The 20655-nt window shown below is 37.7% G+C and overlaps 1 protein-coding gene across 1 annotated transcript in view; it reads left to right on the top strand.

Moving 5' to 3' along the window:
* The window catches only part of LOC107655957 (membrane-associated guanylate kinase, WW and PDZ domain-containing protein 1-like), a 140866-nt gene that overhangs the window by 113136 nt on the left and 7075 nt on the right, over positions 1-20655 (top strand). The window contains exons 13-20 of the mRNA XM_016443591.1: positions 3244-3275; positions 5184-5427; positions 9971-10062; positions 11506-11698; positions 13072-13374; positions 15840-16043; positions 18069-18178; positions 19950-20210. Coding sequence (XP_016299077.1) covers positions 3244-3275; positions 5184-5427; positions 9971-10062; positions 11506-11698; positions 13072-13374; positions 15840-16043; positions 18069-18178; positions 19950-20210 — 1439 coding nt within the window. The remainder of the gene's footprint in view (positions 1-3243; positions 3276-5183; positions 5428-9970; positions 10063-11505; positions 11699-13071; positions 13375-15839; positions 16044-18068; positions 18179-19949; positions 20211-20655) is intronic.

The raw sequence follows: 20655 nt of genomic DNA, 5'->3' as shown, positions 1-20655 counted from the left end.
GCCCCTTTAAGGAAACTTTTGTCTTGTCTCCCGAGGCCACAGGAGGGCGCAATGAGCAAAATAATGCAGCGCATTGAATTGTTTATTCAATGCAATTAAATAACAACTGTCTATAAAGATTGTGCATAAAGTCTAAATTAACATATATAAATCAAATATATTTTCGTAAATTGCATAAACAATTATGAACAAAACAGCATCATGTATTTATGCATTGCTTAATCCAAAGAGCCGAAGCGCCATTCACACAGATTGCATTTAAAAACATAAGAGACGCAGAGAAATGGAATAAACCTTCACAATTTCGCGACGTTTTCTAAAAGTTTAAACTTTTTTAACTTTGCATGGCTACATCTCTTGTGTGAGACGTGAGTGCAGCAGTCATATGCGCTGAATATGCGCTCTGTGTGAATGGCTTGGTTTCGGTTTTAACCTAATTAAGATCTTCTCCACATTGAGCTACTATATTTCTCTTAATATTTTGCAACAACGTCACTTACAGTACATCACGTTTGTGCGTCAGTCAAATGCGCTGAATATGCGCTCTGTGTGAATGGCTTGGTTTCGGTTTTAACCTAATTAAGATCTTCTCCACATTGAGCTACTATATTTCTCTTAATATTTTGCAACAACGTCACTTACAGTACATCATTATCACCGCATCTCGTGCGCCACTGACAAGGCTCCCGGACGCACACATAACATTCGATTGCACCGTTTTTGCATTCAAATGCAAATGCTAATTTTTTTTATTTTAAATTCGACTAATATTCATTCTTTATTCACAATCTCCTCATCACAGTCAGGCACAGCACTCATTTCAGCATGTGTTTGTAGGCTGTCTGCGTCACTCATAGCACGTGCCTATATCGTGCGCTATATCGAACATTTTTTCTATCATTATCGATGAAGGTGTACTGTCGATACATACCGATACCGTTTTATCGCCCAGGCCTAGTCATAGGAATCATCAACGTTTAGTTGAATGCATCAATATTACAAATTGAATTCGATTTAGAGAACGTATTTAATGATAGTTAAAAAAAGTATGAATTATTCCTGGCCTACATATAATCTGTGCTATTTTTTAAATTACAGTTTCATAAATTTCTCAAAGACAATTAAAGGAATAGTTCACCCAAACATGAAAATTTGCCAAAAATTTACTCACCCTCAGGCCATCCAAGATGTAGATGAGTTTGTTTCTTCATCAGAACAGATTTGGAGAAGTGTGTCATTATATCACTTGCTCACTAATGGATCCTCTGCAGTGAATGGGTGCCGTCAGAATGAGAGTCCAAACAGCTGATAAAAACATCACAATAATCCACATCTATTACTTTAATATTATAAAATCAATTATTTAAATTAGTTGTATTAGATATAACTTAAATTTTTAAAAATTAATTCAATTAAAATTACACAAAAATAAATAAAAAGTATATGACAATGACGTTACTTTAAGACCAGAGGTCAAATGATTGTGACGTTTTCAGAAAAGCTGCACTACTGTACCAAACAAAACGTTTTGGTGCGAGATTTGAAGTGAATACATAAAGAAGAGAAAAATGAAGAGAGTGTGTTTGCAAAAAGGGTGTGTAGAGATGCTGCAGAAACTTTTAACAATTAATGGACTGTAGTGGAGACGGCATAGAGAGGAAAGGGAGGGTCGAGAGGAGGGAGGCAGCAGACTGCAGAGGATGAGCGTGTTTGTTTTGGGGATAATGAGTCAGGTTGGAGGCAGGGCTTGATGGAGCAGGTCAATTTGCGACAGAAAGGACGATGGAATATTGAATACCTGGAGATGTATCGGAATGAAAAGCAGAAGCACTTTGCAAGAGAGAGCGATGTGTGCAGGACAGGCTGGACGCAAGTGCGCATGTGTGTTACCGTGGGCGTGCTCACACGCAGACGACTTGCTCTCAAGGGAACAGCTTCACAAAAAGCAGCATTTTTTCCAGGCCAGACTGGAATCAGAGGACCGATCACATACACGCGCGCATGGGATCTTACAGCACCATGCAGTGAAACACACACCCAGCTGGGAAATCACAAGCAGACTTGTGTTTGGCGTGATCACACTAATGAATCTTGCTGTAGTGGAAACGATGCGAGACATCCGTTTTTTTAAATCAATTTCCTACTTTTTTCTGCTATAAATGACGTGCACATCTATTTATGCATGAATGCATAATTTATGCATGGCCTGTCAGATGCAACCTTTCTGATGGAGGCGTGGGAGGGGGCGATGGCACATCGGCGCATGTAGAAGTGGGAGGGAAACGGTGTTTGGAGGAGGGAGTACGATGGTAAAGTGAGCGAGAGAACGCTCGCGTCGGGGAGAGAGAAACAGAGAAGGAGCAAACACATGAGGAAGGAGTGAGGGTGATGCACATCGAAACAAGGAGGGGGAGGGCAAAAAAGAAGAAGGAGAGAGAGAGGGAGAGAAAAAAGAGACGCTCAAAAGACAGGAGAATCAAGGACTGGCTCTAGATGCAGGATCCTACGGCAACAACATCGCGAGGGGCAGGGACGCTGGAAGATGGTTTCAGTAAGAGGGGAACTGACCGTTGCCTATAATTTAATGTTCAGTATCTTGGACTCCTTCTCCATGGGTAATAGCTTAGCACCTGTCTGGGCATAAGCTCCTCTGTTTCTCTTCCTGTGTCTCGTTCGTTCGTTCTCTCTATCTGTCGCTCTCCTCTTTTTCTGTCTTCATCTCTCGCGTAGTGTCTGGTAGGTTTAAAGGGATCGTTCTCCCTGAAAGTAGATCTCTGGCTTCATGTACTCAGCAAACCTTGCGTAGAATGTAAAAGGAAATATTTCGTACAATGTCTCAGCTGCTTTTTTCCTTATGGTGGAAGCGAATGGTGACCAAGATTGTTGCTCAGTCGATTTTTATTATATGGAAACGGGCAGCTAGGACATTCTGTTGAATACCTCCTTTTATGTTTTACGTAAGCAAGACGTAAGCGTTTCGGTTTGGTCAAACTGTCCCTTTAAGTCTATAGGGTCTGCTTAGCATTTAATCAGGGTAATGGGGGTCAGTCTTCTGGTCCGTGCTGCCCTCGGAGTAAAGGAACGAGAGAAGAAACGGAAAGAGAGAGGGGGCTGCCGCCGCACCACGCGCCCTGATTGGAGTCATCCATCTGTCTTGGGATTGCTTTCAGATTTGTGCCTGTGGGGAAGGTGAAATCTTTGTGTGCACACAATTAATATTTCTGTCTCTTTTGCTCTCTGTAGGGGTGGCACCTGCGAAGAAGAGCCCCAAACTGGTGAGTACAGGTGTTTTATTCTCATTCTCCCCTCACTTTCACCCCTGGGAGGAGGGCTGGTTTCATTGGTCACATGGGCGTCCTGTAATAGCCCTCTAATGATTTACCAAAGACAACAAAACCAGCAGGATTCCATCCATTGAGCTTCAGGGACAGAATAGCATTAAAGTGTTTTTATTTTTAATCGTTTGTGTTTCACCAGCCTGTTGATGATAGATGTTGGATTTCAGCTCTCAGTGAGTCTGTGGATAGTAGAAACAATAATCAGCATTCTTCTGGTAAAATGGCAGCCTTGCGTTTTTCTACTTTGTTGAAATGGAGTCTATGCTTGCTTGTATGACTCCTCAATGCCAGACGAGCGTCTCTTAAGTCTCAAATGGCCTCTGTTTTATTTGGATGGATTTATTAGCTACTTATTGAATTGTGGTTTTATTTTTATTGCTGGATTTCTTCTTTATTTCCTTTCTGGATGTCTGCTGTAATGCACAGATTCGTAGGTTGTGCTGGGCTGCAAAAGGATGCAGAGGTGTGTGCGTGGGTTTAAAAAGAACTTCAGATGACTTTGTAGAAGAGGGAACCATATAAATGTCATAACCCGACCCAACTAGTGGCATTATATAATTAAATTATGATGTATTACTTGTAATAAATATTAAAACAGGAATTTAAATTCATTTATATAATAATTGTAAAAACAGGAGTGGTTTTATTGAAGTGTAATTTTTACAAATTAAATTGTCAGAACAATTTTGGTTGTTAATTTTTTTAATGGCAGCATTATTCAAGCTGCAAGTTTGAGCAAAACTTTATTTTTTCCAGCTTTATTTGAGAGTGAGCATCTTGGAACATCTGACCATCTGTACAAAGGAATCACATGATCAGTTACTCTACTTTGCTTATTTGATTAGTGACATAGAAATAGTCTGAAATATTTCTTAATCATTTTAATGTTGCTTTGTTTAAAATGTAGGTTTTGAATTTCAGATTTTCAGACTTTATATATATATGTGTATATATATATATATACTGTGTATATATATATATATATATATATATATATATGTATGTATGTATGTATGTATGTATATTATATTATATTATGATGTCAGTTCTAGTATTAATATATTGTATTTGTTATATTAGGATTAACCATACATATTTGTGACCCTGGAGCACAAAACCAGTCTTAAGTCACCGGGTATATTTGTAGCATTAGCCAAAAATACATTGTATGGGTCAAAATTATTGATTTTTCTTTTATGCCAAAAATCAATAGGATATTAAGTAAAGATCATGTTCCATGAAGATATTTTGTAAATTTCCTACTGTAAAAATATATTAAAACTTAATTTTTGATTAGTAATATGCATTGCTAAGAACTTCATTTGGACAACTTTAAAGGTGATTTTGCACCCTCCAGATTCCAGATTTTCAAATAGTTGTATCTCGGCCAAATATTGTCCTATCCTAACAAACCATACATCCATGGAAAGCTTATTTATTCAGAAATTGAATTGGTCCAATAATTGACCCTTATGACTGGTTTTGTGGTCCAGGGTCACATTTTATGAAACAAGCTTACAAAATGTGATAACTAAAGCTGAAATAATGAGTTGAATTGCTTAGAGGGTATTGGTTGAGAAGGTGAGGCTGAATGATAGTTGAGTCAGAATATTAAAATAGCAATTGAATGTGCCAATATAATTCCTGACTTGAATTAATCCTGACGGAGAGGTAAGGAGAGTTGTGCGTCATTCTGTCCTTCGACTCATTCATTCATGTTTCTTTTTTTCCCTTGCCTGCTTCACATTTATTCAATTCCTGCAGTCCATCTTAAAGGCACTTTGGAGGTTGTGGTGTTTTTTTTCTTTTCTATTCACGATTCCTCTCTTTTTTTCCCCACCACAGCAACAGTTGGAGCGCAAGGACAGTCAGGGCAGCTCCCAGCACAGCGTGTCCAGTCAGCGCAGCATCCACACTGACTCCCCCCTCCACGCCTCCCAGGCCCTGCTCAACGAGTCGGTCGCACCACCTCCCCCCTCCCAGCCCCTGCCAAGCCTGCCCCAGGACCCTCCAGTAGACGGAACTCTCCAGAAGAAACCAGATCCCTTTAAAATCTGGGCCCAGTCCAGGAGCATGTATGAAAGTAGGCGTAAGTAATATGGGATTCCGGTGGCGGGTGCACTGGCAGCGGATCACTGGCTCTCTCCTTTATATTTGATTGGTAATGGGATATCAGGTTTGGTTGGTTGGGAACAGGCTGGATTCCTTGTATGATTATTCTGCTTTGCCTTTTAGCTGAATATTAACATTTTGGGGTCTTAAAAATGTTTTTGTTGGATAAAAAAAAAGATCTAACATTGGTGTAAAAAGATTATTGCCAATCACTAATTTTAAGGCAAGACTCTACAGGCAACTTTGAGATATTGGACAATTTGGCTTTTGATAACATGTTTTTTCAGGCTGGTGGAAAGAAAAAATGCATAATACACTTTTAAGTGTTTATTTTATTGCACTTTATCTGTTCTTTATCTATTTGCATCTGTAGAGTTCAATTTCAATGCATGCTTTCAGTATTCTGCACTTCAGTTGCACTTACATACACCAAACTTTACAGTATCTAATTTTCTGAAGGTTTTTAAGTAGAGTTTGTAGAACATTTGGCTGTAATATGTCAACAAAATGAAACAAGAATTTTGAACCTGGCTTTATCCAGATAATGCATCCTTTGCATATTTAAGCAGAAAAATTGTAATACAATGGAAAAATGCAATTCTTAATGTAATCAATCAACTTGGGAAGTATGGTGATTAAAATCTTTAGCTGGAGTTTTATTATTTTAAATTTAGCGGAGTTAAATTCAGCTGGGTGTCTTGCTTTAATAGTGAATCTATACATAAACCAAATTAACATTTTCAACCACTCACGGCTACTCAATCCTCTATATTAATTAGCAGATGTTAAGTAATTTGTATTTCAAATTTGGTGACACCGCCATGCAGTCCATTAACATCAAACGTCCTTTTGAGTATGGCTGTAGTCTTTCAGTATTCAAATAGCTAATGTAAACCATTAGTCGTCAGTTAGGATCTGCTATATCTGTTGTGATCAGAGAGCTGTGTTCAGATGAGCCCGTCATCTGTACTTCCAAAGCCATTCATTAGCCTTTCCCATTCCTTCTTTCCTTCACTTTGCTTTCGCCTACTCACTCACCGCCAGTGAGAATCCAACGTGAACGGCGAGGCACTTCTGACCAATTACACTCCTCCCTGCCATCAGTGCATTCACACGCTCCAGGGCGCTCTAGAACACATCTTTTGACAAATGTGCATATAATTGGTAGTGGTGGGAGCCAGTGAATCCAATACTACTTTCATGTGTGCCAGAGCAGGGGGGCTAATTAACAGGAATATCCTTCAGAAGATGTTAAGAGGCTGTGGAATGGAGTGCTCCATTGTTTGGGTTGGAAAATCTTGCCAACTTGGAGTGTCGTCATTGTTTCTGCTTTTGTTAGTGTCTCTCATTAGCAAGTCCTTTAAGAAAGAAGATGTTGGGACTTGGGATAGCAAAGAATTGAACAGTTCCACCTCTTAAATATTCCGCTCCTTTAAATGATTCCATTAACAGTTCTTTTAAGTACTTTTCCTTTTTGGGAAAAAATTAAGTTCCAAAGATAATTTAATAAAAAATTTTTACAAACGTTTTTTTTTATTCACTGAAAAGAACAGTCTCTTTAAAGACTGTCATTTGTTCAGGAATTAGACTACACTGATTGTATTATATTTTTGATTCACTAAAAAAAGACAAACTTATTGAAGTAATTCATTATTCATTGTTAGACTGTATGTTTTTGATTCACTAAACAAGAACCAAATCAGTAGAGTCATTTGATTGAGATTTCCACTAGTTCTGGTGTATGTTTCTGAATCACTTAAAAGAACCAGCTCATGGTAGTCAGTTCCAAAATCAGACTACACTGTTGCAGTCCTTGAACGGTTTGAAAGGTAAATCGTTGCCATTTGATTGACATTTTTTGATTGAACAGCTTGAGAACATTCAGTTCAATAAGTGTGAGCAGTGAGCAGCTGCATTGAGAGGCTTTAACGCAAATGAATCTAAGTTGAAGTTCTGTCTTTGCCATAATGCACAATTTGCAGAGTCTGCCACAACCGTCCTTGCTGCTTAATGGAGATCGAACAGTATGGGAAAATTGCCCATGCAGCAGCCATTTCGTATGGCTCTGGAGCCATTCTACTTCCTGTCTCTGTTACAGTAAATTGCTGTGCATCTGGTTAGACTGCAGACGGAGGTCCTTGTATCTGCCATCTGCTCCACACGTCCAGCTGCATTGCAATAGCTTTGCAGTAGATTCACAAACGCAGAGCATTTGTTGTTAGCCTACGCAAACCGAAGCCCATTCTTAAAAGTAGGCTTGTTTAAAAAAGATCTCCGGGAAACCTGCGTCAGAAATTTCCGGCCAGAGCAACAGTTTCCAGCTGTCTCTTACTTAACAGGCATAAATGTCCCCGACAGAACATCATGTGATGCATTGGAGAGCTACAGGGTCAATAATGTAAAACCTGACAGATTGCTGATGTCTGCAGGGCTTCAAGTCTAAAAGAGGGGGAAGCTCTGCTGTTGCTCGTCCTGACTGATTTGACGTGGAAGTGCTGTGGTGGAGACAGTGCTCAGGCCATGGTGTAAACAGTGTTGGGTAAAGTTACTTTTAAAAGTAATGCATTAGGAAAAAAGAAAACAATTCCCACACACTGTCAATTAGTGCAAAAGTATCAAAAAGGTTTAATAACAACGTTTCGGTCGCATGACCTTCATCAGGTATCTTCAAACATGAAATTACAATTTAAACCACATTTAAAAAGAATTAATGACCAATCACTGCAAAGGACCATCGCTTAGTAATAACCCACACTGGGTACATAATTAACATCTATCACAAAAAAGAAAAGAAAAAAAAAAGTAATTTATAACATCACATTAAACAGTGATTCATCGTTCATGCCTAAAGGAGACAAAGTCTGAAGAGTAAAAATCCAAAACAGCTCACGTCGCTGTAAGAGTAATTCGATATCTCCCCCTCTAGGTGGCATATTGACCCTTTCAATCCCACAAAAGCATAAGGTAGAAACATCATGGTTGTGGGCAAGAAAATGGGCTGCAACTGGATAATTCATATCTTTTCTCCTGATAGAGCTCTTGTGCTCACTAACTCTTTGCTTAAGTTGACGTGATGTTTTACCAACATAGCCTAAACCACAAGGACAACGAATCAAATAAACAACATGAGTGGAGACACAAGTTATCACAGAGTTGATTCTATATTTTTTACCCGTTCTCGGATGACAGAAGAAGGAAGTTTTGGATGTATTATTGCACTGAGCGCAATTAGCACACTTATAATTGCCATTTGGTATAGGACTAAGTAATCTCTGGGAAGAACCAGGAGTATCACTTTTCAAACGAGCATGCACCAAATAATCTTTTACATTTCTGGAACGTCTGTACACAATTGACGGAGAATGCTGAAAGATAGAACTCAACTCCGGGTCAGAGGATAACAAGTACCAAAAATAATGCATTAAAATATTGCGTTACTTCCTAAAAAAAGTTACTTAGTTACTTTTTATTGAAAGTAATGCATTACCTTATACTTTTGTGTTACTTTTTAAATCTGGGCAGGGCTTGCTTGTTTGCTTTTAATATAAAAAATTCTATTTTTGGCAAATGTAAAAGCTCTTTCACACCAAAGCCTCAGGCTTAAGGAAATGTAAATTCACGTCTGTACAGTAGAACGCAGAAGAAGAAAGTTCAACACTCTTCAGCAATAAAAAAAGAAGAAGAAATGTTAGTTTATCTTGTGTAATTTTTGCTTATTAGTATTGGATCATCGAAGGTCAGCAGCAAATTGGTTAATAAAAGGGGCTTAAAAACATAAAGTATATTTGTATTATTTAACATATTTAATTATTGCAGCTTTGGGTCATATTCTGACTTGCTTTTAACTGTTTTTATTCATTTTGAGGAAAACTAAATCTGATTTTTATAAGTGAGATGAATTAATGCATGTTCACATTTATTCTAGAACTAAAGTAACATCTTACTCCCGATTTCTCTCAACATGGGGACAGGAGAGCTTTCAATCAATAAATGGGAAAAAAGTAACTGGCGTTACTTATTTGAAAAAGTAACTCAGATATTTTCTTGTAAATTAAAAAGTAATGCGTTACTTTACTAGTTACTTGAAAAAAGTAATCTGATTATGTAACTCACGTTACTTGTAATGCGTTACCCCCAACACTGGGTGTAAAGCTCAAGGGCACAGCTGCTTCAAAAGACCTCTGGATTCTGTCTTCTGCTTCACTTGATCTGTAATCTAGATTCAAGCACGTGTGTCAGTGCTTATCATTTTCCCTGATGGGAATACCTGTTAATCAGATTGTGCTATGCGAATTCATTCGAGCAGAGTAGTCATTATATTACACCTTCATTGGTGTGAACCAATTAGAAAAAAAATCCAGATGTGAGATGCAATCATTAAAGTGACATTGTTCGCTTTTCTACCACCTTGAACCAGCAGCCATTCTTGAAAGTGGGAGGTTTAGGCTCTAAATCAAAGCTTGTGCGTCATTCTGCAGGTCAATTGATCATGGTCTCAAGCTATTTTTCCTCCTTTTCAGTACCTGATTACCAGGAGCAGGATATTTTCCTGTGGAGAAAAGATACCGGCTTTGGATTCAGGATCCTTGGAGGCAATGAACCTGGCGAGCCGGTGAGTGCAGGCCTCATTTGTGCAGTTCTGCAAGTATTGTACTAGTCAGTTTGTTCACTTTTTATATTTATTATAGTTATTTATTCATTTAATCAGTCTTGTGGTTAGGGCTAGTTGTAATTTATACATAAGACTATTTAAACTATTTAATTTAAATTTTGTAAAATGTTTTATAATTATTATGCATGCATCTGTCATATGGTCCACATAGAATATATACATTATATATATTTGAATTAATACATTTGTCTCACCACAGGACCATATAAAATGAAATGATGAAGGTAAATAGTTTTGAAGTTGTAAAAAAGGTTAGGAAATTGTGACCAGTTACAGGACCTAAAATATATACTTTTATATACTGTTATTTTATACATTGATATACAATCTATCCCAACATCTTAAACAAAAAATCATTTAGTACTCTTAATTGTATTGTATGAATAAACGCCTGTTTAATGTGAACAGCAGCGTTATTTTAGTATTACTTATGTTTTAAGAAATATAGAATTTATTATTTTGAACATTATTTTCTTTTCCATTTTATAATTTTTTTAATATAATTTTTTAATATTTCTATTTTAGCTTTGATTTTTTTTATTTTATTTTTTTTAGTCATTTTAGTTCTTAAACTTATTTTATTTGTTTTCAAAGTTTTCAAGTTTAAGTTTTTCATCTAATATTTATATTTTTTATATGTCCAAGACCAAGACTGGTTAACACATTGCTACGCTTGTCAAGTAAATATTTGATAAAAAATGTAACAACATTAATTATTAATTCATTTCTATTAATTAGTTATAATGCCAGACAAAAATACACTTGTACTGTTTGACAGTTCCAAAGGCGTCCAACAAATATAGACCCTTTGAAGATTTTCCAAATGTAATAGTCCAAGCTTGGCTGAGTTCTCTGATTCAGTCTTCACAGCTTGTGCATGATGCCCAGTGCATTACAAACACTCAGCTTTTGGCAAAACTTGTGCCCAGTGAATGCATCTGCCCTGTGTGTGTAGGTTGACAAAAGCTTTGATCTGTGCAGTACAGCCTCGATCAGTCAGAAAATATATCTCAGACCACCAGTTCTTCCCTTTAATAAGGCCATGTTACATCTTTGAACTGATGAGACGGTTTCTCAGACTCTAGTCCTTGAAGAATGAAATACAGAGATAACTGTAATACTGCTCTTTTCGACTGGTAAAGGGGTGTAAAAAGTCCATAGAGGTTTTACTGTTTGGAGAACATTTCACAACAATTAGTCATAAAATAAGCAGAAATGTCAGTGTTTCAGTAAAAATTAATCCCCTTGACACGACACAGACACCCTGAATTTGAAAAGTGATGGACCTCGAGGAGTGATGTTCACTTTGGCCAATACAGTGTGAGTTGTAAGGATTTTTTCTTGTTAACTGTCTTTCTGTGTCTGTCTCTCCTGGCTGTACAGATTTATATTGGCCACATTGTGAAATATGGAGCTGCCGATGAAGATGGGCGTTTGCGATCAGGAGATGAGCTTATTTGTGTGGATGGAACGGCTGTTGTGGGAAAATCCCATCAGCTAGTCGTTCAACTCATGCAACAAGCTGCAAAACAGGGTCACGTCAACCTGACCGTGAGGCGCAAGACTGGATATGGATGTAAGCAGGCTCCAAAATATGATTTTTGTTGAGAAACATTACAGGCTATAAATAATATATTTCTAGTCATCAAACTGTGTTTTACATTTGTATTGAAAATCTATTTTGTTCCTATGAAAACTATTATTTAACAATTGTTCTTGCATTATTGTTGCAGACAGGTGAATGTGTCACCTGCAGAGATAATGATGAGATAAGCCTGAGTCAATCACAAAAAGTCAAGCCACATTTTTAATTTTGTTGCTACTTCTGTTTCAATGGCTTAATGTTTTCTATTTTAATATATTTTAAAATGTAATGTATTACTTAGATAGCAAAGATACATTTTCAGTTGCCATTACTCCAGTCTTCAGTGTCACATGATCCTTCAGAAATCATTCTAAAGTGCTGATTGGTTGCTCAAGAGCCATTTCTTATTATTATCTTTTTGTAGAGACCATGATATATTGTCCTTAGGATTCTTTAATGAATAGAATAGAAATTTGTTTGAAATTCAATGCATTTTGTCAAGTATTCATTTCTTTAAAAAAGAAAAATCTTACTGATTCCAAACTTTTATACAGCAATGCACATTTTATATAATTTTATTTTTTTGTCAATTTTTTACCTTTTTTTAACTTCGGGTACAAAATGAGCACCCTCTGAGCACCAAGTTCAAATAAAAGCATGTTAATTTTGGATCATGGAATTGTTATGACCAGAAAAGATAATCAGTTCTCCAGCATGTCTCTTTAAGCAGTTGCAAAGCTTTCCTATCAGTGTCATATACTGTATATCACACATATCAGTAGGTAGAGTTAATTCCAGAGTAAGTGTTAATTGCAGCTTAAATGTGCACTTATTGCACTCCACAATCCGAACGTAATGACCAGCATGACTAGTGGAATTGTCAATTATGCAGGATTTTGCGGTCTGATTATCAATTCCTATCGGACAGACTTTATTTAAATGAGAGTTCATGGCACATGACAATGAGGGTACACCTGCTGACTGGCTAATTAATCTGTGCGGGCCTCTTAGTCCCATGTGTCAGGTCTCCAAGTATAAGTTACCCTTTTTCACTCCTCCAAGATCACCTACCTGAATACAAGTCTCAGTGTAGCCATTGTAAGAAAGCAGGGCAAGATATTTTAAACTTCCAGGGAAATGGCGATTACTCAATTTTTAATGATCTAAGACCAGCCGGTTAATGTAATTACATGTGCTGTTCAAGCAATTCAGAAGCATGTTTGGTGTGTAGATCATAAACGTGATTGAGTCTAAGCCTTTGCCTGTTGAGCTTGTTGACGAGGAGCTGGTTTCTCCTTGACTTGCAGAAAATAAATCTCTCAGAGTGACCTTCCTAACCCTCCCCCAACCCTCTTGCTCCTCAGTGGCAAAGGTGGATGGTGAGATGCCTCCTTCCCCGGCCTCCTCTCACCACAGCAGCACACAGGCCCCATCTCTGACCGAGGAGAAGCGCACGCCGCAGGGCAGCCAGAACTCCCTCAATACGGTCAGCTCCGGCTCGGGCTCCACCAGCGGCATCGGCAGCGGAGGCGGGGGCGGCAGCAACAACACGGTGGTCCCCAATGCCATCCAGCCCTACGATGTGGAGATCCAACGTGGCGAGAACGAGGGATTCGGATTTGTCATTGTGTCGTCAGTGTCGAGGCCTGAAGCGGGCAGCACTTTCGGTAAGATTGCTCGGATAGTTTTTTTTATTAAATAATTAATTAATGCATTACATTTAATTGTTACAAATGTCTTTATTTCTTTAGTCTACATTTATATTAAATAAATAGAATGGACCCTTTTCACATTTCCGAGGTTCTCAGAAGCAGAAGTCGTCATATTTGGATATACTTATATAGTGGTAAACAGAAACTACCACAGATATAATTTTGCCCCAGCAGCAAACGAAAAGTACATGATAGCATTTCAATGACATTTTAAAAGGAGGAAAAAATATTGAGATTGATTACACTGATCAGAAGAAAGAAAGTGTCAAATTTGCTGTCACTCGCTGAGCCGTTCTATGAGAAACACTCGTGCAGCAACGTTAACCAGTTTTCTGTAATTTAATACCAGGCCAATAAACCACAAAGTATAGTGTTGTAAATGAATATTACATTTTTTTTAAATTTAAATATAAAAAACTTTATGATAGATTTACGATATTAATAACTGTGGAAACCTGGAATCACAGTCTGTGATCCACAGTCTTGTGTCCAAAATCAGCACATCAAATTGTGAGTCTGCAAAGTTTGTCTGGCCCTGCCTATCAGTTTGGTAAAAAAAAAAAATCTCAGTAGCTCAATTGGTGGAACATGACACTAGCAATGCCTACGTTTTGAATTTGATCCCAGAAAACATTTAAAATTATGAAATGTATGACACTGAAAGCACTGTAAATCACTTTGGATAAAATTGTCTGTTAAATGCATAAATGGGAAAAAGCAAAGTAATCACGTATATTCCTATTCACATCTTTTATATTATAAAAAGAGAAAATGACTGAGAAATGCACATTTTTTCTGGGAGCTTTTTGCCTCTGAAAGGCACTTTAGATGTGGTTTTCAGTTTTTGGTGGGTGTGGGTTCTTCGTATTCTCCTTATGCCAATCTGCATTTCTTGCGAGTTTCTTAGTGTGAAAGGAAGTGTTTGCAATGTCTGCCTGAAGCAGGGTTCGATATCCACCCTCTCTGCGTGGGGCTCTATTTCTGTTCTACTTCCCAAAACCAAACCAGTCTCCATTACACAAGATGGCCGTCGAGCATTTAGTTTGGCCATATCTCACCGTTTAGTCTTAGCAGTTGCCAGCAGCACTTGCCATTAGTATTCTTAACCAACTGTAATTGATAGAGAGATCAAGTTAGTAAAAAAGCAAATCAAGTATGACATCCCATGTTTACAGACTCAGATCTTTCTTCGCTATGTTCATCAGAACGCTTCCACTTTTTAAACTCACAATAGTGCCGTTGGCAGCCTTCACGTAAGTGAAAACTGGATCCAGCAGGCTCGGTGATTACTCCATGTGGGAGTTTTGTTCAGAGCATTGTGACGGAAGAGAGGAATGACAGATCCGTGTTTGAGAGGAATAACAGCGAGCACTAGTTTACTACAGTGATGAAATGCATGAGTTCCTGTGCCAGAGTCACTGTGAACGAGGACCTCAGAGCATAAACAGAGTTCAGTCATTAGTATTACAGTCAAACAACAAATCATCTTCATAGCGGTGTGACAAGCATGACAGGTTGAATTAATATTTTATAGTTGTGCTGACATGCCATCACAGCATTTAGATTGATCAAACATATATATTTTGCAGGATGTGACACCTAAAAATTGATTGACTGAAAGGTCAAATATAAAAAAGACTTTTAAAAAGGATGCTGAGCCTTGATTCGTCACAATAAAGAATAAAGAAGTGTTTTAGGGGCCAGTCTGCTGTATTTACTATTTTTTTTCTGGCTATAAAACCACAGCATTCATGTTGCTCAACTTTTAAAAAACACATCTCTAGACCTTGAATTTTTTTATGCAAAAAAGGTGTTCTGTTCAAATGGTCCTTAGTCTATTTTTGTTGCAATATTTTTGTGATTGAATTCAGCAAAACGGCTAACATCACCTGTCATGCTAAAAGGAACCACAAAGTGCAAACTTGAGTAATCCTAATGCTTCCCAGTCGTTTTTCATAATTTATCACAATGCGGTGCTCTGAGGGAATTTCAAGAGTTTACACCTTTTTTTCATGTAATTAAAATTCAAAAGTGGTGGTGGTGATTATTCACAGGATCTGAAGAGTGCTACAGAAATTATGTTCAGGGTGATCTACTGTAGCATGCAAATGCCTTTTAATAGTCCCAAATTCAATAGATTCCTATGTCCGTTCTTGCTATTGCCCCCCCCAATACCTTTGCTGTCCATTCAGTAACATGCTTTTGTCTGTCACAAGGTGTGTTTTGCTTGCAGGGCACATTCTGTGGGCATTCTATGAGAAATGTTGGCACTTTGGCTTGGTGGCTTGGTATATTAACCCCTACACATTCTCTCTTTCCTTTTTCTCTCTTTCTCTTTCCCTTTCTCCATCCCCACCAAAAAATAAAAAATAACCATCTTAATTAAAACTCATACATGCTCAATCACTGTTGGCCAAAAGCTGGAAACGCATGTGTGGCAATGCCTCATAAAATAGGTCGCATCATTGAGGGAAGCCCAGCTGACCGCTGTGGGAAACTAAAAGTCGGAGACCGGATCCTGGCTGTAAACGGCTGCTCCATCACCAATAAGTCCCACTCGGATATCGTCAACCTGATCAAAGAGGCTGGAAACACGGTGACACTGCGGATCATTCCAGGAGACGGTCAGTTCCTCTCTCTCATTCTCTTTGCCTTCGCTCGCTGATTTGAGAGCATATTGGTGCATGTGGGTGTGTGCAATATGTGTAATAGCACGGCTTCTCAGCATACTGCTCTCGCGAGCCTCACAGTAATAATGTAGATGATACATTCAACATTATTAGAAGAAGAATAATGAACAGGAACCTGCTCAATAAATATTCAACACGCTCTTAACCTTAGAGGCAGAGCGCCTTCATATTGTGCTGTTGTAATAATGACAGATGGCACACCAACAAGGTTGATCGGGGAACAGACACAGTCGTGCAGAAGCATCATACACATTTCAATGTTTCCCTGGAGATTTTAGTGGCAAGTGTTTTTTTAAATGAAAGTTTTAGAAAAAATTGCAGCTTTGAAAATTAAGTCAGAACTGAACAGTAATTATTGTTATTTATTTGTCCAAAAACCTGTTTATGTTTTTATAGAAAATACGTATATGTACTTAGAAAGTAAATGAAAAATATATTTTTCTATTTTTATAGATATTACTATTCCGCCTCCCTTATTGTTGTACCCTTTAAGTTGCACAGTTGTTGTTGATTAAAAAAGGTGTTTATTTAAAGTGACAAAAACCACATGCTTAAATGTAATCACACTTTGCACGGGTGTATCAAGTTGCACTTCAAATCTGCAAATCATTTGCAGCTGTCATCATCTACCCATTCAAGCATTCATTTTGCTTCATGCTCTTATTTCTTTTTTCGTTTGGACCAAAATGTCAGAGCTGCCTTTTTCCATACAACAAAAATGCATGATGATAACTGGCTGTCAAGTTCAATGTATTAAATTCAGTTTGGATTTGGAACCCAGGTCCCTTTTCACACTAAAAATAAACCTATATCAATTAGTTGTACTAAGCATTTTATTTTCTTTGATCAAGTCTCATCTCGCCTACAAAGTGAGCCAGAATTGACACTGAAACATAAGTGTTGGCCTAAGGTATAACAGCTCATGGTACGTATGTGCTTGCATGTGCCAGTGTGTCTATGCACTACATTGAGTGTTTTCCTCAGAGGGAAGGCATGCAATAATGAGAAAGCTGTTTCCAGTGAAGTCTCGGCTTTACTCTAATGCGTGATGCCAAATACACGGGTCTGTCTGAGAGTTCTTCATACTCTTTAATCAGAGAGGAGGAGAGTGCTGGCATACTATGGGAATTTCCAAAATTGACAGACTGTGGGTGTGTACGTCTGGTTGTGTTTACAGGAAGGCGAAGATGGTTCATTGGGTTTTTTTCCCCTGGATGCTACTTTACTGCAGTTACTAAACTGTAGCCTTTTTTCTGGTTTCTTTGCCTAATTTATGCATAATTTATAATTTATGCATTTCTTGTGCTTTCTGAGTGGAGAAAAGAGGAAAAAATAAGATAAATCTATGAGAGAGGAGAGAGAGAGAACGGCAAGTCTGTTCCCAACAGAGTGATGGGGAAGGGCTATTTTAAGACGGTGGGATTCACGGGCTGTGCACTCATCAAAGTTCCCCCTCTCTCCCACAGTGACTGCCCAGTGGGGCGGAATTAAAGCAGCTTTGAGCGCAAGCAACAGCAGACTGTTCATTGGTGACAGCTGACTTAAGAGTTAGGCTGATGCGGTCAAAGCAAATTATCCAAGATCAATTAAACTAAAAGTTCACACAAAAATGGACGAAAGGAGATGTTTTAATAGATGTTCAGGCTGCTCAGAAATCATTCTAATATGCTGGTTTGGTGCTCAAGAAGCATTTTTAATTATAAGTGTTGTAAACACTGTTTACAACAGTTTTTGCTGCTTAATATTTTTGTGGAAACCGTGATGCACTACAATTCAAATGTTTGGTGATTTAAAAAAAAAAGAAAAGAATTAATACTTTTATTCAGCAAAAATGCACAAATTGATCAAAAGTGACAGTAAAGATATTTATAATGTTATAAAATATTTATTTTTAAGCTAAATGCTATTTTTGTAAGTTCCATTCAACAAAGAATTCTGATTGTGATGTTCCTCCCGCAGAGTCCTCCAATGCATCACTGCTGACCAACGCTGAGAAGATTGCAACCATAACTACCACACACGCACCTCAACAGCAAACTGCACCTGAGCCAAGGTACGCACCACACACCTGAACTCAGCAACACCCATACCGTACAGCCATACTGAGCTGGAAGTTATTTAATTCATGTCATATATTTAATGGTTGCTCATTATTTATTAATGAAAGACAAATCACATCAGACCATTTCATTAAAAATGTAAAGTGGCTCCAAAATATATTTTGTACATTGAAGTCACACTCAAAAATGAATAAACATAATTTCTTAACAAAATATCAAACCAGGTGATACTAGACAGGGTTCCCGCTGGTCCTTAAAAAGTCTTAAATTTACTTGTATCAAATTTAAGGTCATAAAAAGTCTTAAATTGTACAAGAAAGACTTAATTATGATTTCAAGAGTTCTTAAATTTGGGTACGGACCAGAATTGCGATACAGCTTAATGTGACGATTAAACTTCAAAAGGCTTTGATTTCATTAAATAAACATGAGCGCTGCACCATTTCAAAGTCTGGTGCTGCAGCTGCTTTGTGTTCTGCCGTTACCGTGGAAACAGTTATAGGTCTGCCGTTCCGAAAGCGCCTCCTGCTGGCAGAGAATGAATGTGCATTTTCAATAAGGCTGTTATTGTGAGTAGGGTGTTCCTTCCTGCAATTTCTAGGACCCTGTAGTTTTTTTTGTTTTTTAAGTTGTTTTATTTAATTTATTTTTTTGTATGTACAGTATGTATGTATCAGCGGCTCATACTATTTTATAGCACTTGCTATTCAATTATGTATATTATTATTTTTAAGGAAGTATGTAGTTGTTTAATTGTATACAATTAATTATTGTCCTAACCAACTCCTAACCCTAAACATACCTGTTGGTAACCCTCTTGAAATATTTAACCTAATTTATTTCAATATATTCTATATATATTCTGGTTTTAAATTCAGTTTTTTTTTTTTGGAAAGAAAGACTTGTGTATATGCGAGACTTCAGTTCATTAGTCGCAGAGCAGCTTCACGTTTGATGTGTGACCCACTTAAAGTGCAGTAAACGGTAAAACGAATGCAGTACAAATTAGTGTGATTATTAGTACTTTAATAAATGTAAAATAATTTGAATACAAATACTAATTAACAACATCCAGCAGCACAGTGAACTGTTTTTCACAGCTAAATAGGCTAAATGGAGATTGCTGACACCCCCTCGATTTGAACACTCAAGTTCACGCCAGCTCTTACATTAAAAAAAGATGGAAAGATAAAAAATGAGTAGTTTCCATGGATCTGTTCTTTGCATCTGTTTGATGTTTGAATCAGGTCTCCTCTGTTGGAATAGAATTGGCTAGATGGCGCTGTCACAAAAAATAGAGTCCTAGAAATGCGGTCCTAGAACGCAGGATCATTGGGTTGTTTTTTGTTCAGACCAATGTGAAAATCGACCCATGTTTTTACCCTTCAATCACGCAGAGCTGTAAATCGATAAGAAGATCATTCATTATAAAAATCGAAACAGTAAATGTGTTTGTATGTTATTTAATTAATATAATAATTTATCGATAACCATTGTTTAAATTAATATAATAATTAATACTTTTGACTCATCCATTTTGTTAAAAATGGTTTAAAGGCTGAAATGTGAAGTGTATAATTTTATAAAACTTTTTGTTTTTGTAAAAATTTGTAAATCATGCTTTTTACAGTTTAATATGTTACTATAGACATTGCCCTGCCCCACTCATGGTATTCATTTTATTTGTGCAGGTCTTAAAAAGTCTTCAATTTGAGCTTAAAAATCCTGCAGGAACCCTGTAAAAGGTTTTGCTGAACTGTTGACGCGCTGCTGTTTTCAGATGCTGGCTGAGGAGAAGTCGATCTCTGGCCGTTACGCCGAGGAGCGCGACCGCGCCGAGGCCGAGGCCCGTGAGAAAGAGACGCGCGTGTTAGCGCTGGCCCGCGAGCTGGAGACCCTCACTGACCTGAAGGACGAGCTGGACCGGACCAACAAACTGCTGCGCGCCGAGATGGAGGACCTGGTGTCCTCTAAAGACGACGTGGGCAAGAGCGTAAGACGCTTCCCTGTCGTCAGAGACCGTCAGATGATCGGCGGATCGGTGGATATCTGACGGTGTTTGTGGTGAATCAGGTCTCCTCTGTTGGAATAGAATTGGCTAGATGGCGCTGTCACAAAAAATAGAGTCCTAGAAATGCGGTCCTAGAACGCAGGATCATTGGGTTGTTTTTTGTTCAGACCAATGTGAAAATCGACCCATGTTTTTACCCTTCAATCACGCAGAGCTGTAAATCGATAAGAAGATCATTCATTATAAAAATCGAAACAGTAAATGTGTTTGTATGTTATTTAATTAATATAATAATTTATTGATAATTGTTTAAATATATTAATTAATACTTTTGATTCATCCATTTTCTTAAAAATGGTTTAAAGGCTGAAATGTGAAGTGTATTATTTTATAAAAGTTTGTTTTTGTGAAAACTTGTATCTGAACTGTAAATCATGCTTTTTACAGTCATTTTACAGTTGAATAGTTTACCATA

The sequence above is a fragment of the Sinocyclocheilus anshuiensis genome, unplaced genomic scaffold, assembly GCF_001515605.1.
Source record: "Sinocyclocheilus anshuiensis isolate Anshui unplaced genomic scaffold, SAMN03320099.WGS_v1.1 scaffold51, whole genome shotgun sequence".
NCBI classification, from domain to species: domain Eukaryota; kingdom Metazoa; phylum Chordata; class Actinopteri; order Cypriniformes; family Cyprinidae; genus Sinocyclocheilus; species Sinocyclocheilus anshuiensis.
This window is presented reverse-complemented; position numbering and strand designations above follow the sequence as displayed.